Source organism: Mobula hypostoma, chromosome 8 (assembly GCF_963921235.1).
Source record: "Mobula hypostoma chromosome 8, sMobHyp1.1, whole genome shotgun sequence".
Taxonomy (NCBI): domain Eukaryota; kingdom Metazoa; phylum Chordata; class Chondrichthyes; order Myliobatiformes; family Myliobatidae; genus Mobula; species Mobula hypostoma.
Window position 1 is genome coordinate 103,577,617 of NC_086104.1, and position 20,976 is coordinate 103,598,592.

Here is a 20,976-nt window from a genome sequence, read left to right on the forward strand (position 1 = left end):
TATTATAATCACTAGATGCAAACTGATCTGCTACACAAACCTCTGTCACCTGCCCTGGCTCATTCCCTGGTGGGACATCTATTGTCACACTCTCTCCAGCTGGAAATTCTTGCACTGATTGAGAAAACTTTCCCGAACACCTCTGACAAGCTCTTTCCCATCAACTCCTTTTGCAGCACGGGGGTCCCATTTATGTTTTGTAACTTCAAAATATTCAACTAATTCAAAGGAAGACACGGGAGTCTGAAATGAGGGTCTAACTTAATGTTTACATGATGCAAGGTGCTCACTTATCCATCTTTTCCTTGGTAGTTTTATTTTTTTACTACTGCTTCCTGAAATGTTCCAAGTCCTAAGCTTACCACCAGCCCTCACGTCTTTATATGTTCTTTCATTCTATATTTACCTTGATGATCTTGGATGATCACGGTTGGTTCATCTTCCTACTGGATCCCTCTGTCCAATTGGGATCAATGACTGCTGAGTGTTATGTACCAGCTGTTTGAACATCTGCCACTGCCCATCCACTGACCTGTCCCTGAACCTATTTACCCCATCTACTCCAGACAACCCCACCCTCACACCTGTGTAATTGCCCTTATGTAGGTTGAGGTCACGGGGTCTGGGTCCGAGTGTTCACCCTCCAACTGTGACTGAAATTCTTCCATGTTGTGTTCACTACTTCCTTGAAGATCATTTGTCACAAGATCTCTTATTAATACCACCTCATTACACAGAAGCACATATGAAACAGCCTGTCCCTGGGTGGGTTCTGTAACATACTACTGTACAAAACAGTCCCTGACCACTCCACAGATTCCTCTTCCACTCTATATTGCCAGTTTGATTAGTTTATCAACCTACAGACTAAAATCACCAAAAACAATCATAATTCCCTTCTTACCTCCCTGATTATTTCCCATTTGCGCTTGGTCCCATTGACAGGCAACGCCTGGGGTACTGGAGACCATTCCTACCCACGTGTTCTTTCCCCTGCTGTTCATCATTTCCCATCACTGTCGCCACATTGATATTTACCCATGTGAAGAACAAAACCATCCTCCTCTTCCTCCTCCTCCTCCCTTCTGCTGAGCATTGAATATGCTAGAATACAGTGTTCCCAGTCTCAAATACATGATGGATTTTGGTGTTTAAATCTGAGGTTCTTTTATAAGTCAGAAACAAGGCATAAAACTTGTTCCTTCATGATTGTTTTATTCAAAGTTGATAGAACAAGAGCAGAACAGCGATAGGGGTCTAATACTTGAAGAACAGAGAGAAAGTAAAGATAACGCCAAACATAAAACTGCTATCTCCAAAGATAAAAGAAATCCCATTCAAATCTATAGATAATAATAATCCAATTAGAAAACACTCAGACAATACTCAGTAGAAATCAAACAGAGAAAACATTTGCTCGCTTAATAAAGTACAAAGAAACTTTCACAATTATACTTTGTACAGTCACCGGAGGCATATTAAATTGTAATGCATACAAAGACAACTTAAAATACAAGCAGATGATTGACTGTTAAACTAGAGGGCTAACTACCAGTGTCATTCTTCCTCAACACAGAGATTTGAAGGATGAAGAACAGGTCAGACGTAACTGCAGTCAGCTAATTTCCTTCGTCAGTCTGCAGAAAGTCATGCAGGAAATCAAGGGAAACCTCTTCACTCACAGACCGGTGACTGTTCACCACAGGGAGAGCGAGAAATGAACAGAAACAAATTTAAAAGGACTGTCATGGAACAGAAACTCTGGCAAGGATCAGCTGGGCTGAGTGGACTCCCTACTGTACACTGGGTGTGTTGAGATTCACTAGGCACCTGAGACAAAGTTTAAAATAGATTTATTTGTCACTGATCCAGAATATGAAACTCCAGTCCCATTAAAGGTGAACATCAGCAGAAGAAACTCCTCCCATGCCCAGTGACCAGGGTACAGAACTGGGTGTGATGAGCAGCAGCAATAATTACAGAGTTCAACACCGACAGTCACTTTTGAACTTGCCTCTGAATTCAGCAACTGTGATGGTTAAACATCCAGCAAGCAGCTTATTAGACCTTTTCCCCAGTGTGAACTCGGTAGTGTGCCACAAGGTGGGATGATTGAGTGAATCCCTTCCCACATTCAGAGCAGGTGAACGGCCTCTCCCCAGTGTGAACTCGGTAGTGCGTCACAAGGTGGGATGACCGAGTGAATCCCTTCCCACAGTCTGTGCAGGTGAATGGCCTCTCCCCAGTATGAACTCGCTGATGTAGTTTCAGTTGAAATGACTGAGGAAATCCCTTCCCACAGTCTGAGCAGGTGAATGGCCTCTCCCCAGTGTGAACTGACTGGTGTGACAGTAGGCTGGATGAGTGAGTGAATCCCCTCCCACACACAGAACAGGTGAACGGCCTCTCCCCAGTGTGAACTCGCTGGTGTCTCTGTAGGCTGGATGAGTGAGTGAATCCTTTCCCACAGTCTGAGCAGCTAAATGGCCACTCCCCAGTGTGAACCCTCTGATGATCCTTCAGATGAGATAAGTAAGGAAATCCCTTCCTACAGTCTGAGCAGTTGAAAGGCATCTCCCCAGTGTGAATTCGCTGATGTGCCTTCAGCTGAAATGACCGAGAGAATCCCTTCCCACAATCAGAGCAGATGAACGGCCTCTCCCCAGTGTGAACTTGCTGATGGACCTTCAGTTGAGATGATCGAGTGAATCCCTTCCCACAATCTGTACAGATGAACGGTCTCTCCCCAGTGTGAACTGACTGGTGTGCCAGAAGGTAGGATGACAGAGTGAATCCTTTCCCACAGTCTGTGCAGGTGAATGGCCTCTCCCCAGTGTGAACTCGCTGATGTGCCTTCAGATGAGATGACTGAGAGAAACTCTTCCCGCAGTATGAGCAGGTGAACGGCCTCTCTCCAGTGTGAACTCGCTGATGTACCTTCAGTTGTGATGATCGGGAGAATTCTTTCCCACAGTCCGAGCAGGTGAATGGCATCTCCCCAGTGTGAACTCTTTGATGTGCCTTCAGATGGGATGAATAAGGAAATCCCTTCCCACAGTCTGAGCAGGTAAACAGCCTCTCCCCTGTGTGAACTCGCTGGTGTGCCTTCAGTTGAGATGACCGAGTGAATCCCTTCCCACAATCTGAGCAGGTGAATGGCCTCTCTCCAGTGTGAACTAATTGGTGTGCCTGTAGGTTGCATAACTGAGTGAATCCCTTCCCACACTCTGAGCAGGTGAATGGCCTCTCCTCAGTATGAACTCGCTGATGGACCTTTAGTTGAGATGACTGAGTGAATCCCTTCCCACAATCTGAGCAAATGAACAACATCTCCCCAGTGTGAACTGACTGGTGTGCCATTAGATGGGATGACAGAGTCAATTCTCTCCCACAGTCTGAGCAGATGTATGGCCTCTCCCCAGTGTGAATTCACATGTGTGTCAGCAGATCACATCACCAGGTGAATGTCTTCCCATACACGGAAGAGTTGAACACTCTCTCCTTTCTGAGCTCACTGGTGTGTCTGCAGTTCGGCTCAGTGAGTAAATTTCTTCCCACACACGGAGCAGGTGAATGGCCTCTCTCCCCACGGTGAACTCACTGGGGTCTCAGCAGGTCGGCTGAGTGAGAGAATCCCTTGTTGTTGTGTTTGAGATTCCCCTACGCACATCCTTTGCTGTTTCTAACCTGTAAAAAGATTTACAAAAGACCTTAATGGGTGAAGGACGACACTTCAGCTGAGATAAGTTTTAGTCAGTATGGTGAGTTACAGTGAGGTTCAACACAAGTTGGAGGATCAATTCTTCATTTTCTAACTGGGCACAGCTCAGACATCAGTACTGACCACTGAATTCTCTGTTTTTCTGTCTGTATCAGAATGGATGATTTCTGCCTGACTTCAATCTGTGACTTGCCTCAGTTTGTCTCTTTCCATCAGTATTATTTCAAATTCCGGTCATATCCCACAGCGCGACAAAGAGCACACAATATTACATGACTGCTCTTAGAGATTTCCCAATTACTCTGACCACACCCCCCCACCCCCAGTAGTTGAGAGTGGTGAACTCCTCCACAGCAATGCCAATAAATATGAAGGGGAGGACAGTGGCCTTTCTAATTGGAGTGTGGCACTATAGTGATGTGAAATCTACAGGTCACTAGTTTACCAGGACAAAGGTGTTTGATATCATTATGTACCCCGAGGGAATTATACAAAACACCTTCTCACGGGTACAATGGCCCAGAACAAGAGGAGGTAGAACATAGGTAATTTTCTCAAGAATTAAGCCCCATGGACGGGCTTTGTTCTTTTTTCCATGTAGCACTAATTGACATTTACAGTGACTAGAAGGTTCACTCTTCATCAGAGAACTACGTTTTTGGTCCGAGGTCCTAATCCATTCACTCCTATTCCCTCCGCCTGCGCTTCCAAGCATGTCCCACGAACAGGTGTGGAAGCGCTGGAAGGACACCCATGGTTCCCTCTGTACCCAGAAACCCCCACGAACTAGATACCGGTCTATTCTTCACGGTCCCAAAGACGCGCATGCGGCGCAAAATGGCGTCAGCACCTTCGCTCATCAAAAGAAATCTTCGCTTGGACTCGGGTACGGATCGTGGGGTTGAGCGGGGTGGGGAAGGACCGGGACTGTCCCGGGTGAAAGGGGACACAGTGTATGCAGAGCTCGCAACAATTCTTCAGCCGCGATGCGGGCGCCTGTGCTGATGAAACTCCTGCCCAGAGCCCCGATCTTACCTCCTCCTTCTTCTTTTGTTCTAATGGCGGCTTGCTCCTCTCAGGAGGAAGCATTACTGCCACCTACTGTAACGGAGTAAGAAGGGAACCGTGACAGGGATCAGATCAGATCCGAACTCACTACCCCGCTGTAAATGAAACGTTCACCAGGGACAGACACGACCCATGCCTTAGGTGCCAGAATAACCTGCCAGGCACCTCAGATCTACCTCTAAACAGCTTCCCCCATTTCAACGAATATCTGTGGTACACCACACCATGATCATATTATCCACTGACTCTGGGACTTACCACCCATCCCCATGCTTAGCAGCAAGTGCCAAAGTGGAGTGCAAATGCGTATGTCCAAGCCTCAGTCTCGTCAACTAGAATCAAATTTAATATCACTGGTATATGTCGTGCAATGAAATACATGATAAATAAAAATAGACAAAACAAACCCATTATATATACATAAATAAGTAGAGCAAAATAGCAAACCTAGAAAGTAGTGAGGTAGTGTTCATGAGTTCAATATCCATTCAGAAATCAGATGGCAGAGGGGAAGAAGCTGTTCCTGAATTGCCTTCAATTCAGTGTACGCCTTCAGGCTTCTGTACCTCCTTCCCAATGGTAACAGTGAGAAGAGGGCATGTCCTGGGTGGTGGGGATCCTTAATAATGGACGCCGCCTTCCTAAGACACTGCTCCTTGAAGATGTCTTGGATACTACAGAGGCTAGATTCCGTGATACAGCTGGCCAATTTTACATCTCTCTGCAGCCTACTCCGATCCTGTGCACTAGCACTCCCCATACCAACTGGTGATACAGACAGTCAGAATGCTCTGTAGAAGTTTTCGAGTGTTTTAGGTGACAAGCTGAACCTCCCCAAACTCCTAATGAACTATAGCCACTGTCTTGCCTTCTTTATAGCTGCATTAATATGTTGGGACAAGGTTACATCCTCACAGATGTTGACACCCAGGACCTGAAATTGCTCACTCTCTCCACTTCTGATCTCTCTGAGGATTGGTTTGTGTTCCCTCATCTTACCCTTCCTGAAGTCCACTATCAGCTCCTGGTCTTGCTGGCATTGAATGCAAGGTTGTTGCTGCGACACCATTCAATGGACTGCTCCATCTCTCTCCCATACTCCTTCTCGTCACCATCTGAAATTCTGCCAACAATAAATGTGTTGTCAGCAAATGTATAGATGGCATTTGATCTGTGCGTAGCTACACAGTCACGGATGTAGAGAGCAGAGCAGTGGGCTAACCAGACATCCCTGACATGTGCAGTGTTAATTGCCAATGAGGAGGAGATATTATTACCAATCTGCACAGATTGTGTGGTCTTCCAGTGACGACGTCTAGGATCCACTTGCAGAGGGAGGTACAGAGGCCCAGGTTCTGGAGCTTTCCCATCAGGACTGTAGGAATGATGGTGTTAAATGATAAGCTACAGTCAATGAACAGCATCCTAACAGGGTTCCTCATAGCTGCCTCTTTATTCTCTCTTTGAAAGCCTACAAAAAAGACATTGTAGGAAGTAATAGCCAGTGAAAACTGTCAAAGTTGATGTGTATCCGATTCTGCTTCTGACCTCAATTCAGAATTATTCCTTTGTTCCTGAGATAGCCCTCCATAAATCACACCTTGTCCTCTTGCATAATTCTTGATGAACAGACTTGAATATGCCACAAACTAGCCCTCAGCAGACTATAAACCTTCTGGTTCATCCATGGTTTTGATTCAGGTATGTTCTTGTAGGCAAACACACATCCACACAGGTTTTAATGAAGTCAGTGATAACTGTGATGTACTCATTCAGACACAAATATGAATCCCTGAACACGGTCCAGTCCGTCGACTCAAAGCAGTCCTGTAAGTGCTTCTGTGCCTCCCTTGCCCAAATCTTCTTGGTCCTCACTACAGTGGTGTGGTCTTCAGTTTCTACCTATACTCAGGGTGTAGAAGTACAGACAGGTGATCAGACTTTCCAAAGTGTGTGCATGGGATGACACTGCTGGTGTTTTCCACGATGAGGACTGATGCATAATACTTTCTTCAGTTAATCCACCATTCCTCATCATTACATCTCCAGCATCATTTTCCAGTGTTCCGATATCTGCTCTCACTTCTCTTTAAAGTGGTATCCTCCTTTATATTACTGGCTTGGTTATCTTCAAATTTCATCTCACCTCTCATTGCTTTTTTAGTTGCATTCTGTTGGTTTTCAAAAACTTCCCAATCCTCCAGCTTCCCACTATTTTAGCTATATTCTATAGTTGCCCTCACCTTTGGTTTGATGCTCTCTAACTTCTCTTGTCAGCCACAGTTGCCTCATCCTCCCTTTAGAAAGCTTATTTTTGGGATGAAATAATCCCGTGTCTTCAGAATTAAAGGTTCAAAGGTTTATTTTATCATCAAAATATGCATGTATAATATAACTTTGATATTTGTCTTCTCCAGATAGCCATTAATTATAGAAAGACCATGGATGTTGATGAAAGAAAAGATATCAACTCTTCCCCCCCCCACCCTAGCACAAAAAAGAAAAGGAAAACAACTCTCAGATCCCCAAAATCCCCCCTCCCTGCAACAAAACAGGTACAATAACAGTCCCCAACCCCCTCACCCGCAGAAAGAAACAGCGACAGTAATAATCCCCATCCCCCTCACCTGCAAAAAAGAACAGTAAAAGTAGCATCAAAACCCCCAGCCACTGCCCCCCACATACAAAATATTAACAGATCACCCAGCCACCAATCATCCACAAGAAAGAAAACACCAAATAACTGAAGGAAACCAATATACAGTGCAGTGATCATCTGAATCTCAGAATATCGGAAACATCTTTTCATCTGCACACAAGGAGAGCAGCTGCACAAACCCAGTCCTTCCGTAAAGAGTGACCGCTGACTCAGCTGTGAACGCTGCCAATCTGGGGCCAAACGCGCCAATTCAGCTGCTGACCGCCTCTGTTGGGAGCCATCGCTGACCCCTCCACATTCACCTCGATGCTTCAATCTTCCTCACCGCTTCAACATGGAGCCATTCATGACCCCACGCCTCATCTCAGGTCTTTTCCACAAATGTGCTTGTGTTCTCGGTCCTTTTGGCTCCGACCACCCCCATCGCTGATCTCCTCATGGCAGCTCTCCGGACCCAACACAGCGATGGATCCTTTGATCATGTTCCAAAATGTACATTACAGGCTCCAACAGTTTCCCGAGCACAAGCAAGAGAAAAAGAACAAGCAGAAGGGTAGAAAAAGTGAAAGAACTGGAGAGATTTGCTCTCTAGAAGATGTCACCCAGGGAATCGTTGTTTGCTGGTGCCATCTTGACTACTCAGGAACTCCAGCAGTTGCTGCTCTACCATCATCCCAGTTAGTATCCCCTTCCAATCCACATTGCCAGCTCCTCTCTCATGTCCCTGTAGTTACCTTTCATCATCATCACTACGTGCCGAGTCGTATGACGTGGGCGATCAAGGTCTCCATCACCGTGACTGTTCTTGGGAAATTTTTCTACAGAGTGGTTTGTCATTTCCTTCTTCTGGGCAGTGACTTTACAAGACTGGTGACCCCAGTTATTATCAATAGTCTTCAGAGATTGTGTCAGTGGTCGCAAAACCTGGACTTGTGATACGCACCAGCTGCTCTTATGACCATCCACCACCTGCTCCCATGGCTTTACGTGACCCTGATGGAGGGGATAAGCAAGTGCTTCCCCTTGCCCAAGAGAGAACTGCAGGCTAGCGGTAGGAAGGAGCACCTTTGGTGGAGACATATCTCCACACGACCATCCAAATTACCTTTACTCCACTGTAATATCGATACACCCAATTTTAGCTTCTCCTGCTGAGGCTGCAACGCTCAGCCTGTGTCAATAGACAATAGACAATAGGTGCAGGAGTAGGCCATTTGGCCCTTCGAGCCAGCACCACCATTCATTGTGATCATGGCTGATCATCCACAATCAGTGTCCAGTTCCTGCCTTATTCCCATAATCTTTGATTCCGCTACCTTTAAGAGCTCTATCCATCTCTTTCCTGAAAGCATCCAGAGACTTGGCCTCCACAGCCTTCTGGGGCAGAGCATTCCATATATCCACGACTCTCTGGGTGAAAAAGTTTTTCCTCAACTCTATTCTAAATGGCCTACCCCCCTGGGAATGTCTCTCCCTGTCCCTGGGAGTGTGCAACAGGACTGTGTGTAGATGGAGTCTCACCCTGTGTCTGACCCTGTCCCTGGGAGTGTGTGAAGGGATGGTGTGCGGATGGAGTCTCACCCTGTGTCTGACCCTGTCCCTGGGAGTCTGTGATGCGACGGTGTGTGGAGGGAGCCTCACCCTCTGTCTGACCCTGTCCCTGGGAGTGTGTGAAGGGATGGTGTGTGGATGGAGTCTCACCCTGTGTCTGACCCTGTCCCTGGGAGTGTGTGATGGGACAGTGTGTGGATGGAGTCTCACCCTGTGTGTAACCCTATCCCTGGGAGTGTGTGATGGTACAGTGTGTGGATGGAGTCTCACCCTGTGTCTGACCCTGTCCCTGGGAGTGTGTGATGGGACAGTGTGTGGATGGAGTCTCACCCTGTGTCTGACCCTGTCCCTGGGAGTGTGTGAAGGGATGGTGTGCGGATGGAGTCTCACCCTGTGTCTGACCCTGTCCCTGGGAGTGTGTGACGGGACAGTGTGTGGAGGGAGCCTCACCCTCTGTCTGACCCTGTCCCTGGGAGTGTGTGAAGGGATGGTGTGTGGATGGAGTCTCACCCTGGGTCTGACCCTGTCCCTGGGAGTGTGTGATGGGACAGTGTGTGGATGGAGTCTCACTCTGTGTGTAACCCTGTCCCTGGGAGAGTGTGATGGGACAGTGTGTGGATGAAGTCTCACCCTGTGTCTGACCCTATCCCTGGGAGTGTGTGATGGGACAGTGTGTGGATGGAGTCTCACCCTGTGTCTGACCCTGTCCCTGGGAGTGTGTGATGGGACAGTGTGTGGATGGAGTCTCACCCTGTGTTTGACCCTGTCCCTGGGAGTGTGCGACGGGACGGTGTGCGGATGGAGTCTCACCGTGACCCTGTCCCTGGGAGTATCTGATTATCAAGTCAAGTCAAGTCACTTTTTATTGTCATTTCGACCATAACTGCTGGTACAGTACACAGTAAAAACAAAACAACATTTTTCAGGACCATGGTGCTACATGAACAATACAAAAACTACACTGAACTACGTAAAACAACACAAAAACTACATTAGACTACAGACCTACCCAGGACTGCATCAAATGCACAAAACAGTGCAGGCATTACAATAAATAATAAACAAGACAATAGGCACAGTAGAGGGCAGTAGGTTGCTGTCAGTCCAGGCTTCGGGTATTGAGGAGTCTGGTGGCTTGGGGGAAGAAACTGTTGCACAGTCTGGTGGTGACAGCCCGAATGCTTCGGTGCCTTTTGCCAGATGGCAGGAGGGAGAAGAGTTTGTATGAGGGGTGCGTGGGGTCCTTCATAATGCTGTTTGCTTTACGGATGCAGCGTGTGGTATAAATGTCTGTAATGGCGGGAGGAGAGACTCCGATGATCTTCTCAGCTGACCTCACTATCCGCTGCAGGATCTTGCGATCTGAGATGGTGCAATTTCTGAACCAGGCCATGATGCAGCTGCTCAGGATGCTCTCAATACAACCTCTGTAGAATGTGGTGAGGATGGCGGGGGATGGGAGATGGACTATTCTCAGCCTTTGCAGAGAGTAAAGATGCTGCTGGGCTTTCTTTGCTATGGAGCTGGTGTTGAGGGACCAGGTGAGATTCTCCACCAGGTGAACACCAAGAAATTTGCTGCTCTTAACGATCTCTATGGAGGAGTCGTCGATGTTCAGCAGAGAGTGGTCGTTCTGTGTCCTCCTGAAGTCAACAACCATCTCTTTTGTTTCAAATCTCCCACTTTCAAATCTCTTAATAACTTTTCCTTCAGTTAGTCCTGACGAAGGGTCTCGGTCTGAAACGTCGACTGTACCTCTTCCTAGAGATGCTGCCTGGCCTGCTGCATTCACCAACAACTTTGATGTGTGTTGTTTGAATTTCCAGCAGAATTCCTGTTGTTTGTTGTTGTTTGTATCTCTTTTGTTTGTTCACATTCAGAGACAGGTTGTTGGCTCTGCACCAGTCTGTTAACCGCTGCACCTCCTCTCTGTTTGCTGACTCCTTGTTCTTGCTGATGAGACCCACCACGGTCATGTCATCGGCTAACTTGATGATGTGGTTCGAGCTGTGTGTTGCTGCACAGTCGTGGGTCACCAGAGTGAACAGCAGTGGACTGAGCACACAGCCCTGGGGGGCCCCCGTGCTCAGTGTGATGGTGTTGGAGATGCTGCTACCAATTCGGACTGACTGAGGTCTCCCAGTAAGGAAGTCTAGGATCCAGTTGCAGAGGCAGGTGTTCAGGGCCAGTAGGCTCAGCTTTCCAATCAGTTTCTGATGAATGATTGTGTTGAATGCTGAAATGAAGTCTATGAACAATATTTGAACGTACGTGTCTTTTTTGTCCAGGTGGGTTAGGGCCAGGTGGAGGGTGATGGCAATGTTGTCATCTGTTGAACGGTTGGGACAGAACACGAACTGCAGGGGTCCAGTGAGGGGGGCAGCAGGGTCTTGATGTGCCTCATGACGAGCCTCTCGAAACACTTCATGATGATGGATGTGAGTGCAACGGGACGGTAGTCATTGAGGCAGGACACTGAAGACTTCTTCGGCACAGGGACGATGGTGGCGGCCTTGAAGCACGTAGGAATGATGGCGCTGCTCAGGGAGATGTTGAAGATGTCAGTGAGAATCTCATCTAGCTGGTCTGCACATCCTCCAAGCACTCTCCCAGGAATATCATCTGGTCCAGCAGCCTTCTGTGGGTTGACCCTGCACAGGGTTCTCCTCACATCGGCTACGGTAAGACACAGCACCTGGTCATTGGGAGGAGGAGTGGTCTTCCTCGGCACCACATCAATTTCTCCACACACAGGACAGTGTGTGAAGGGATTCCTGAGTCAGAAGCTGTCCCTGGGAGTGTGTGATATGATGGTGTGTGGATGGAGTCTCATCCTGTGTCTGACCCTGTCCCTGGGAGTGTGTGACAGGATGGTGTGTGGATGGAGTATCACCCTGTGTCTGACCCTGTCCCTGGGAATGTGTGACATGATGGTGTGTGGATGGAGTCCCACCCTGTCCCTGGGAGTCTGTGATGGGACGGTGTGTGGATGGAGCCTCACCCTATGTCTGACCCTGTTCCTGGGAGTGCGTGACAGGATGGCGTGTGGATGGAGTCTCACCCTGTGTCTGACATTGTCCCTGGGAGTGTATGACAGGATGGTGTGGTGGGCAGTGGAGAGGGTGGTGGGTAGCAAGGATCAGGATTAAAAGTTTCCCATCTATAAACAGTTGACGCTGCTCCTGAAACCAACCATTCTGGAAGGCCTATCAGAGGATTCTGTCAGATACAAAAGGTGTGTGGATGTATGCAGCATGTATGTAGCTGCTCCTGTTGTTTATAAAGACCTTAAGACCATAGCAAGTAGGAGCAGAATTACACCATTTGGCCCGTCGAATCTTCCCCATCTTTTCACCATTGCTGATCCATTTTCTCTCTCTGCCCCCATCACCTGACTTCTCCCTGTATCCCTTCATGCCCTGACTAATCAAGAATCTATCAACCACTTCCTTAAATACACATGGAGACTTGGCCTCCACAGCTGCCAGTGGCAAAGAATTCTACCGATTCACCACTCTCTGGCTAAAGAAATCCCTCCTCATCTCTGTTCTAAAAGGACGCCCCTCTATTCTGAGGCTGTGTCCTCTGGTCCTAGACTCCCCAACCTCTCCACATCCTCTCTACATTGACTATGTCAAGGCCTTTCACTATTTGATTAGTTTTAATGAGATCACCCTTTATCATTTTGAAGTCCAGTGAGTACAGGCCTAGAATTTCAAACACACTTCATACGACAAGCTTTTCAATCTCGCAATCATTTTCATGAATCTCCTTTGAACTCTCCCCAATGTCAGCACATCTTTCTTAGGTAGGGGGCCCAAAACTACTCAAAATATTCAAAGTGAGGCCTCACCAGTGTCTTATAAAGCCTCAACATTGCATCCTTGCTTTTATATCTTGTCCTCTTGAAATGAATGCAAACACCATTCATCACCACAGACTCAACCTGCAAATTAACCTTTAGGGAATCATGTCCAAGGACTCCCAAGTCCATTTGTAGATTTTTGAATTTTCTCTCCATTTAGAAAGTAGTCCACCCTTTTATTTCTTCTACCAAAGTGCATGACCATAAACTTCCCGACACTGTATTCCATCTGCCTCTTCTTTGCTCATTCTCCTAATCTGTCCTTCTGTAGCCTCTCTACTTCCTCAAAAATACCTGCCCCTCCTCCTATCTTGATATCAACTGCAAACTTTACAAAAAGCCATCAATTTTATCATCCAAATCATTGACAGCTAACGTAAAAGGGAACGGTCCCAACACAGACCCCTGTGTAACACCACTAGTCACTGGCAGCCAGTCAGTAAAGGCTCCCTTCATTCCCACTCTTTGTCTCCTCCAATCAGCCACTGTTTTATCCATGCTAGAATCTTTCCTGTAATACCTCGGGCTCATAGCTTGTTAAACAGCTTCATGTTTGTCACCTTGTCAAAGGCCTTCTGAAAATACAGGTACTGTACATCCACCAATTCTCCTTTGTTTATCCTGCTTGTTATCTCTTCAAAGAATTCCAACAGATTTGCCAGGCAAGATTTTCCCTGAGGAAACCATGCTGACAGCGGCCTATTCTATAATGTGCCATCAAGTACCCTGAAACTACATCTACTAACTGACTTATAATTTCTTTCCTTCTGCTTCTCTCCCTTCCTGAAGAGTGGAATGACATTTGCAATGTTCCAGTCCTCTGGAAACATGCCAGAAGTTAATGGTTCTAGAAAGATCATTACTAATGACTCCACAATCTCTTCAGCCACCTCTTTCAGAAACCCAGGGTGTATACCATCTGGTCCAGATGCTTTATCTACCTCAGACTGTTTGGTTTCCCAAGAAATGTTTCCCTAGTAATGGAAACTTCACACATTTCTGCCCCCTGACATTCTTGAACTTCCTGCATACTGCTAGTGTCTTCCACAGTGAAGAATGATGCAAAATACTTACTCAGTTCATCCGCCATTTCCTTATCCCCCATTACGACCTCTCCAGCATCATTTTCCAGAGTCCTGGCATTCACTTTTGCCTCTCTTTTACACGTTATGGATCTGAAGAAGCTTTAAGTACAGTATCCTTTTTAATGTTATTGGTGAAGTTACCATCAGATTCCATCTTTTCTTTCGGAATGACTTTCTAGGCGCCTTCTGTTGATTTCTAAAAGCCTTACAGTCCTCTAATTTCCCACTAATTTTTGCTCTATATTACAGTGGTGCAAGAAGGTTTGTGAACCTTGTAGAATTTTCTCTATCTCTGCATAAATACAACCTAAAATGTGATCAGATCTTCACATAAGTCCTAAAACTAGATAAAGAGAAGCCAATTAATTAAATAACACAAAAACATAATACTTGTTCATTTATTTGTTGAGAAAAATGATCCAATATTACATGTATTTGCTGGAAAAGGTATGTGAATCTTTGCTTTCAGTAACTGGCGTGATCTCCTTGTACAGCAATAACTTCAACCAAACATTTTTGGTACACATTGATCAGTCCTACACATCGGCTTGGAGGAAGTTTAGGCCATTCCTTCTTACAAAACTGCCTCAATTCTGGGATGTTGCTGGGCTTCCTTACAATGACTGCTTGCATAACATTTCCAAACAATTAAGGTGAAGACTTTGACTCAGCCATTCCAAAATGTGAATTTTCTTCTTTTTAATGCATTCTGCTGTTGATTTACTCTTGTCTTTCGGATCATTGTCTTGTTGAATTATTGAACTTCTATTAAGCTTCAGGTGATGGATCACTACCCTGACATTCTCCTCAACCATGATGCTCCTTCCACCATGCTGCGCAGTTGAGATGAGGTTTTGATGTTGGTGTGCAGTGCCCTTTTCCCTCCTAACATAGCAATGTGCATTTCGGCAAAAAAGTTCAACTTTTGTCTCAAATATCCACAGAACATTGTCTCATTGCCAAGCCCTCACCCACACACTGGTGGAAAATTCACAACAACCCGCAAGTCTCTGGGACGTTGGAAAGAACCAGAGTAATCCACGGAGTCAGAGGGAGACCATGGAGATTCCACAAACAGGAATTGAACCCAAGTCGCTGAACCCTTCCTCCCTCACTTTCCCTCTCCGTCACTTTTTCTTCTTGTCATCCATCTCACTCTCTCCACCTTCCCTTTCTCACTGTATTTCCTTCTCTCACTCACTGTCTCCTTCAATTTCCCTCTCCCAGTCCTTCTTTCTCTCTGGCACTGCCTGTCCATCCCTTGGCCTCTCATTCGCTGTGTCTCCCTCTCCACAGCCTCGTGTCGAGAGGGTCGTTGACAGCGATGAGGCTGATCCACACAAGATTCTTCTCATCGAAAATTATCTTAAAATTTGTTCTGTGCTCTTTCCTGGTTCAGCTGAGGGAATTCGCAAACAAAATACGGGGAGAAAAAATGAGGTATGAACGCAAGCTAGCTAGGAATATAAAGGAGGATAGCAAAAGTTTTTTTAGGTATGTGAAGAGAAGGAAGATAGTTAAGAACAATGTTGGGCCCTTGAAGAATGAATTGGGAGAAATTGTTATGGGAAACAGAGAAATGGCAGACGAATTTAATAAGTACTTTGGATCTGTCTTCACTAGGGAAGACACAAGCAATCTCCCAGATGTATGGATGGGCCAAGGACATAGGGTGACAGAGGAACTGAAACAGATTGACATTAGGAAGGAAACGGTGATGAGTAGACTGATGGGACTGAAGGCTAACAAATCCCCAGGTCCAGATGGTCTGCATCCTAGGGTACTAAAGGAGGTGGCTCTGGAAATTGCGGATGCATTGGTGATCATTTTCCAATGTTCCTTAGATTCAGGATTAGTTCCTGAGGATTGGCGAATGGCTAATGTTATCCCACTTTTTAAGAAAGGAGGGAGGGAGAAAACAGAGAAATATTGCCCTGTTAGCCTAACATCAGTAGTGGTGAAGATGCTAGAGTCCATTATTAAAGATGAAATAACGGCATATCTTGATAGCAGTGATAGGATTGGGCCGAGCCAGCATGGATTTACCAAGGGCAAATCATGCTTGGCTAGTCTATTGGAGTTTTTCGAGGATGTAACCAGGAAGATAGACGCGGGAGATCCAGTGGATGTGGTGTACCTTGACTTTCAGAAGGCATTTGATAAGGTACCACATAGGAGATTGGTGGGTAAAATCAGAGCTCATGGCATTGGGGGGAGGATATTGACATGGATAGAAAACTGGTTGGCAGATAGAAAGCAAAGGGTAGCAGTGAATGGGTGTTTCTCGGAATGGCAGGTGGTGACTAGTGGGGTGCCACAGGGCTTGGTATTGGGACCACAGCTGTTTACGATTTACATCAATGATTTAGAGGAAGGCATTGTGAATAACATCAGCAGGGTGGCAGTGTGACATGTGATGAGGATGTAAGGAGAATTCAAGGTGACTTGGATAGGCTGGGTGAGTGGGCAGAAACTTGGCAGATGGCGTTTAATGTGAATAAGTGTGAGGTTATTCACTTTGGGAGCAAGAACAGGAAGGCAGATTATTATCTGAATAGTGTGGAGTTAGGTAAGGGAGAAATGCAAAGAGATCTAGGAGTACTTGTTCATCAGTCTCTGAAGGTGAATGAGCAAGTGCAGCAGGCAGTGAAGAAGGCTAATGGAATGTTGGCCTTTATTACAAAGGGAATTGAGTACAAGAGCAAGGAAATCCTTTTGCATTTGTACAGGGCCCTGGTGAGACCACACCTGGAGTATTGTGTGCAGATTTGGTCTCCAGGGTTAAGGAAGGACATCCCGACTGTGGAGGAGGTGCAGCGTAGGTTCACTAGGTTAATTCCTGGGATGTCCGGACTGTCTTACGCAGAGAGGTTAGAGAGACTGGGCTTGTACACGCTGGAATTAAGGAGATTGAAGGGGGATCTGATTGAGACATATAAGATTATTAAGGGATTGGACAAGATAGAGGCAGGAAATATGTTCCAGATGCTGGGAGAGTCCAGTACCAGAGAGCATGGTTTAAGAATAAGGGGTAGGTCATTTAGGACAGAGTTGAGGAGGAACTTCTTCTCCCAGAGAGTTGTGGAGGTGTGGAATGCGCTGCCTCAGAAGGCAGTGGAGGCCAATTCTCTGGATGCTTCCAAGAAGGAGCTAGATAGGTATCTTATGGATAGGGGAATCAAGGGTTATGGGGACAAGGCAGGAACCGGGTATTGATAGTAGATGATCAGCCATGATCTCAGAATGGCGGTGCAGGCTCGAAAGGCCGAATGATCTACTTCTGCTCCTATTGTCTATTGTCTATTGTCTAAAAGCAGACAACACATGTGTTCAAGGCCACAAGAAATGTAAAAGGAAAAACAAATCTCTAGAGCAGTAAGTAGTAGCAGTACAGAAATCAAAATAATATTTATCATCCTCTAAATAAGCTGATGTGTGGAATGCCAGCAGACTTCCACGCAGCCTCTCCTCTCTCTCTCTCTCCCAAAGTCTAAGTTTAATTCTGTTTCAACGTACTCTGACTCTCCTCGACATACTGACCCTCTGTCAGCACCCATCACCAGCTGTGACCAGCCTGGGACAAAACTTTCTCTCCTTACACCAGGAACATGTCCCTTTTATACCCTTCAAAACCCCTTTCACTGGCACGTTTCCATGCATTTGTTACCTGTCTCTGCACAATGACCTCGCCTTCCCCAGAAACACATGTTTTTCACCATTTTCCACTGTTATGGTGATAGACTTGTATTCCCTTAACTTTCTCAAACATTGCTGTGAGCTGCTTCTCTTGTACTTTCTCAAAACAGTCCCACTCTAAGCTAACACCATTTTGTCTGACAGACTTCCACTGTACTTTAGCAAATACCAAGGAGGAATCACACTTAACTTTCTCCTTACACCACCATCTCCCACATCGACATCTGTCACATCTGTCTGGGTAAGTCCAAGCTCAGACTTGAGGGGCCAAGTGCTGGCTGAGCCCAGCTCAGTGACGGTGACACAGTGTTGTATCCAACCTATCCCTTGTCCATCTCCCCCTTCTCATTCACCAATTCACCCTCCCCTCCCAACATTTACCTCTCCCACTCTCCTCCCTCCTCCAGCTCCTCTACTCTGCCCCCTCCAGCATCACTCCTAACCTCTCCCAGTCCCTTCCACCATCCCCTCCATTTCCATTCCCTGTACCACCTCCCTCCTCTTTACTCTCCCTACTCCTCACACTCACCTCTCTCACTCCTCTGTCCTCTTTCCATCATCTTCCACATCTTTCCCCCAGCCAGTGTTCTTTTCCAATCAATTCTAGCCAGCTCTTCTCTCATGCTGCTGGAATTCCCTTTCCTCCTCTGTAATACTGATACATCAGTCTTTAGCCTCTCCTTCTCAAGTTTCAGGGTGAATTTGATCATATTATGATCACTTGCCCCCAAGGGTTCTTTTATCTTAAGCTCTCTAATCAATTCCAGTTCATTGAACAACACCCAATCCAGAATAGCTGATCCTCTAGTGGGCTCAACACGAGCTGCGCGAAAAAGCCATCTCGTGGGCACTCTAGAAATTCTCCCTCCTGGAATCCAGCACCAACCTGATTTTCCCAAATCTACCTACATATTGAAATCCCCGATGACTATTGTAACATCGCCCTTTAGGCATTCATTTTCTATCTCCTGTTGTGATTTGAACACCACATCCTTGCTATTGTTTGGGGGTCTGTGTACATCTCCCATCAGAGTCCTTTACTCCTGCAGTTTCATACCTCTGTCCACAATGATTCAGTGCCTTCTGACCCTGTGTCACCTCTTTGTAGTGATTTGATGTAAGTTTTGCCAACCCCTCTGCCTTCTGCCAGTCCTTTCAGTACAATGTGTTTCCTTGGACATTAAACTCCAGCTTAATGTTCTTTCAGCCATGATTCAGTGATGCCTGCAACGTCATACTTATCAATCTGAACTGTGCTACAAGTTCATCAACTTTATTCCGTATACCGCACACATTCAAATATAACACCTTAAGACCTGTATTCACCCTTTTCTTTTTCAATATTTTTATTAATTATTTGCATAGACGAATACAAAATACATTATGATATTATGGAGACAGAAACAAGATTGAATTTTTGATTTTGTCTGCCTTTTATGTTGCAACTTATCCTGTTGACTGTAATTTTGCCCTAACATATCAACAAATGTTGTCTTTCTCTCATTGACGTCTTTGTAAACTTTTTACAGGGTATAAAAGGCAAAGGATTTGTGTCTGAGAATCTCAAACAAAACAGCATTTCAGTTCTGCTGTGCCTGTCTGCTCACCAGCATTTGAATGCTTGAATGTGGAGGAGGAGGAGGTGCTGGAGAAGACGGCACACCAGCTGTTGCGAGGAGAACCTGAATAGGTGTGCACATCCATAATCTGACCTGATAAATTGGAATCAGGTTGATAATAGCGAGATGTCGTTCACTGGCTCTCATTTTGGAAGGGATTCATGAGGCTATCACACCAGCAGATGCAACAAAATGTTCACACCGGGGGGAAGCTGTTCACCTGTTCCACGTGTGGGAAGAGATTCATTCCACTAACCCACCTTGTGATGCTCCAGTGAGTTCACAATAAGTACAGGCCACTCTTCTGTCCTGAGTGAGCAAAGAGATTTACTCAATCATCCCACTTGCTGAAACACCAGCAACTTCACAGGAGGGAGAACGTTCAAATAAACTGTATGTTAAATGTTTAACCATCACATTGGCAGAATTCAGTTACAAGTTCACAAAGGACTGTTAACATCAGATTCTGTAGATATTGTGGCTGTTCATCACACCCAGGACAGACCCCTGATCGCTGAGAATTGGAGGGGTTTATTCCGCTGTTGCTGGCCTTCAGTTAGCCTGGTGTTTAATGTTGTGGATGTGTTACAAATAAGTCTGTCCTATTTCAAATCCTGTGTCTCAGGTGCTTCCTGTCTCTGTCACAAGCCCAAGGTACAGCAGAGAGGCCACTCAGTCCAGATGACCCCTGCCTATGTTTTTCTTCCATATTAGTATTTTTAAATCCATCCCCGCTGTTCACCTCTTGCTCTCCCTGTGAGAACAGGTTACAACTGCTCACCATTCTGTGGGTGAAGAGGTTTCCCTTGAATTTCCTGCATAAATTTTTCTGGACTGAATAAAGCAAAGAGCCCACTGTGGTTTTGACCCAGACATTCCTCGTTCCTCAGGGGTCTGGTCCAAGGAAGAATGTCATGGGTAGGTAAACTCATTCTTCCCTGCTCTCTTAAATATTTTGGGTCATTTTCACCAATTTCAAAAGGGTGTGCCTCTCACAGCTTGGTTGTTGAAATACATCACTCTCCTTTAAAGTATTAGAGCAGATTGGTGGGTAAATCTTCAATGGAGAAGGGTCAGAAACCAAAGAGGGGCCAGCACACTGTCAGGAAGTTGGGGCTAGAGTGTAAGGGAAGGAGGAGGTGGGAATCAGACCAGGAGGATGTGGCTACAAATCAAATTTAGAAACTGATTGACTGAAAAAATTTGTTGCTTCTTTCTGCAAAATGCTGGAGGAACTCAGTGGGTCAGGCAGCATCACTGGAAAGAGATAAACAGTCGCCATCTCAGGCTAAAACTATTTCCCATGCCTACACCGTTTATTCGTCTGCTCAGATACTGCCTGACCTGCTGAGTTCCTCCAGCACTTTATGTGTGTTGTTCTATATTTCCAGCACCTGCTGAATTTCTTGTTTAATATCTGCATTTGTAAGCGGATTGGATTTTGACACACGGGACACCTGTGGATATTGAATACAACAGTTAAAGTAGCTGCTGATTTTTCTACGTAAAAACATTAACTGTTTTTGAGACTGTGGCGAGGAAGCGGTGCTCGCAGACACCTTTAACAGCATCTTGCTGACCTGGAATTTCTGAGCGCTACCCTGAAAACTCCGCGCTTCGGAACTCGCCGGCAGTGCCCAGGCGATCAAGTGCGCAGGCGCAATGATACCAGGTGATCCCCGGATGTCGCGCATGCGCTCAGCGGACAAAGG

General features: G+C 46.1%; 1 protein-coding gene across 1 annotated transcript; it reads right to left on the reverse strand.

Annotated features, from left to right (window-relative positions):
• Positions 1-1,207: 1,207 nt before the first annotated feature.
• Positions 1,208-20,958, reverse strand: LOC134351176 (gastrula zinc finger protein XlCGF57.1-like). The gene is made up of 3 exons (XM_063057287.1): positions 20,845-20,958; positions 4,757-4,819; positions 1,208-3,429 (listed from the first exon to the last, which is right to left on the reverse strand). The coding sequence occupies exons 1-3, from the start codon at positions 20,956-20,958 to the stop codon at positions 2,062-2,064; spliced, it is 1,545 nt and encodes a 514-aa protein (XP_062913357.1). The 3' UTR covers positions 1,208-2,061.
• Between the last annotated feature and the right edge of the window lie 18 nt (positions 20,959-20,976).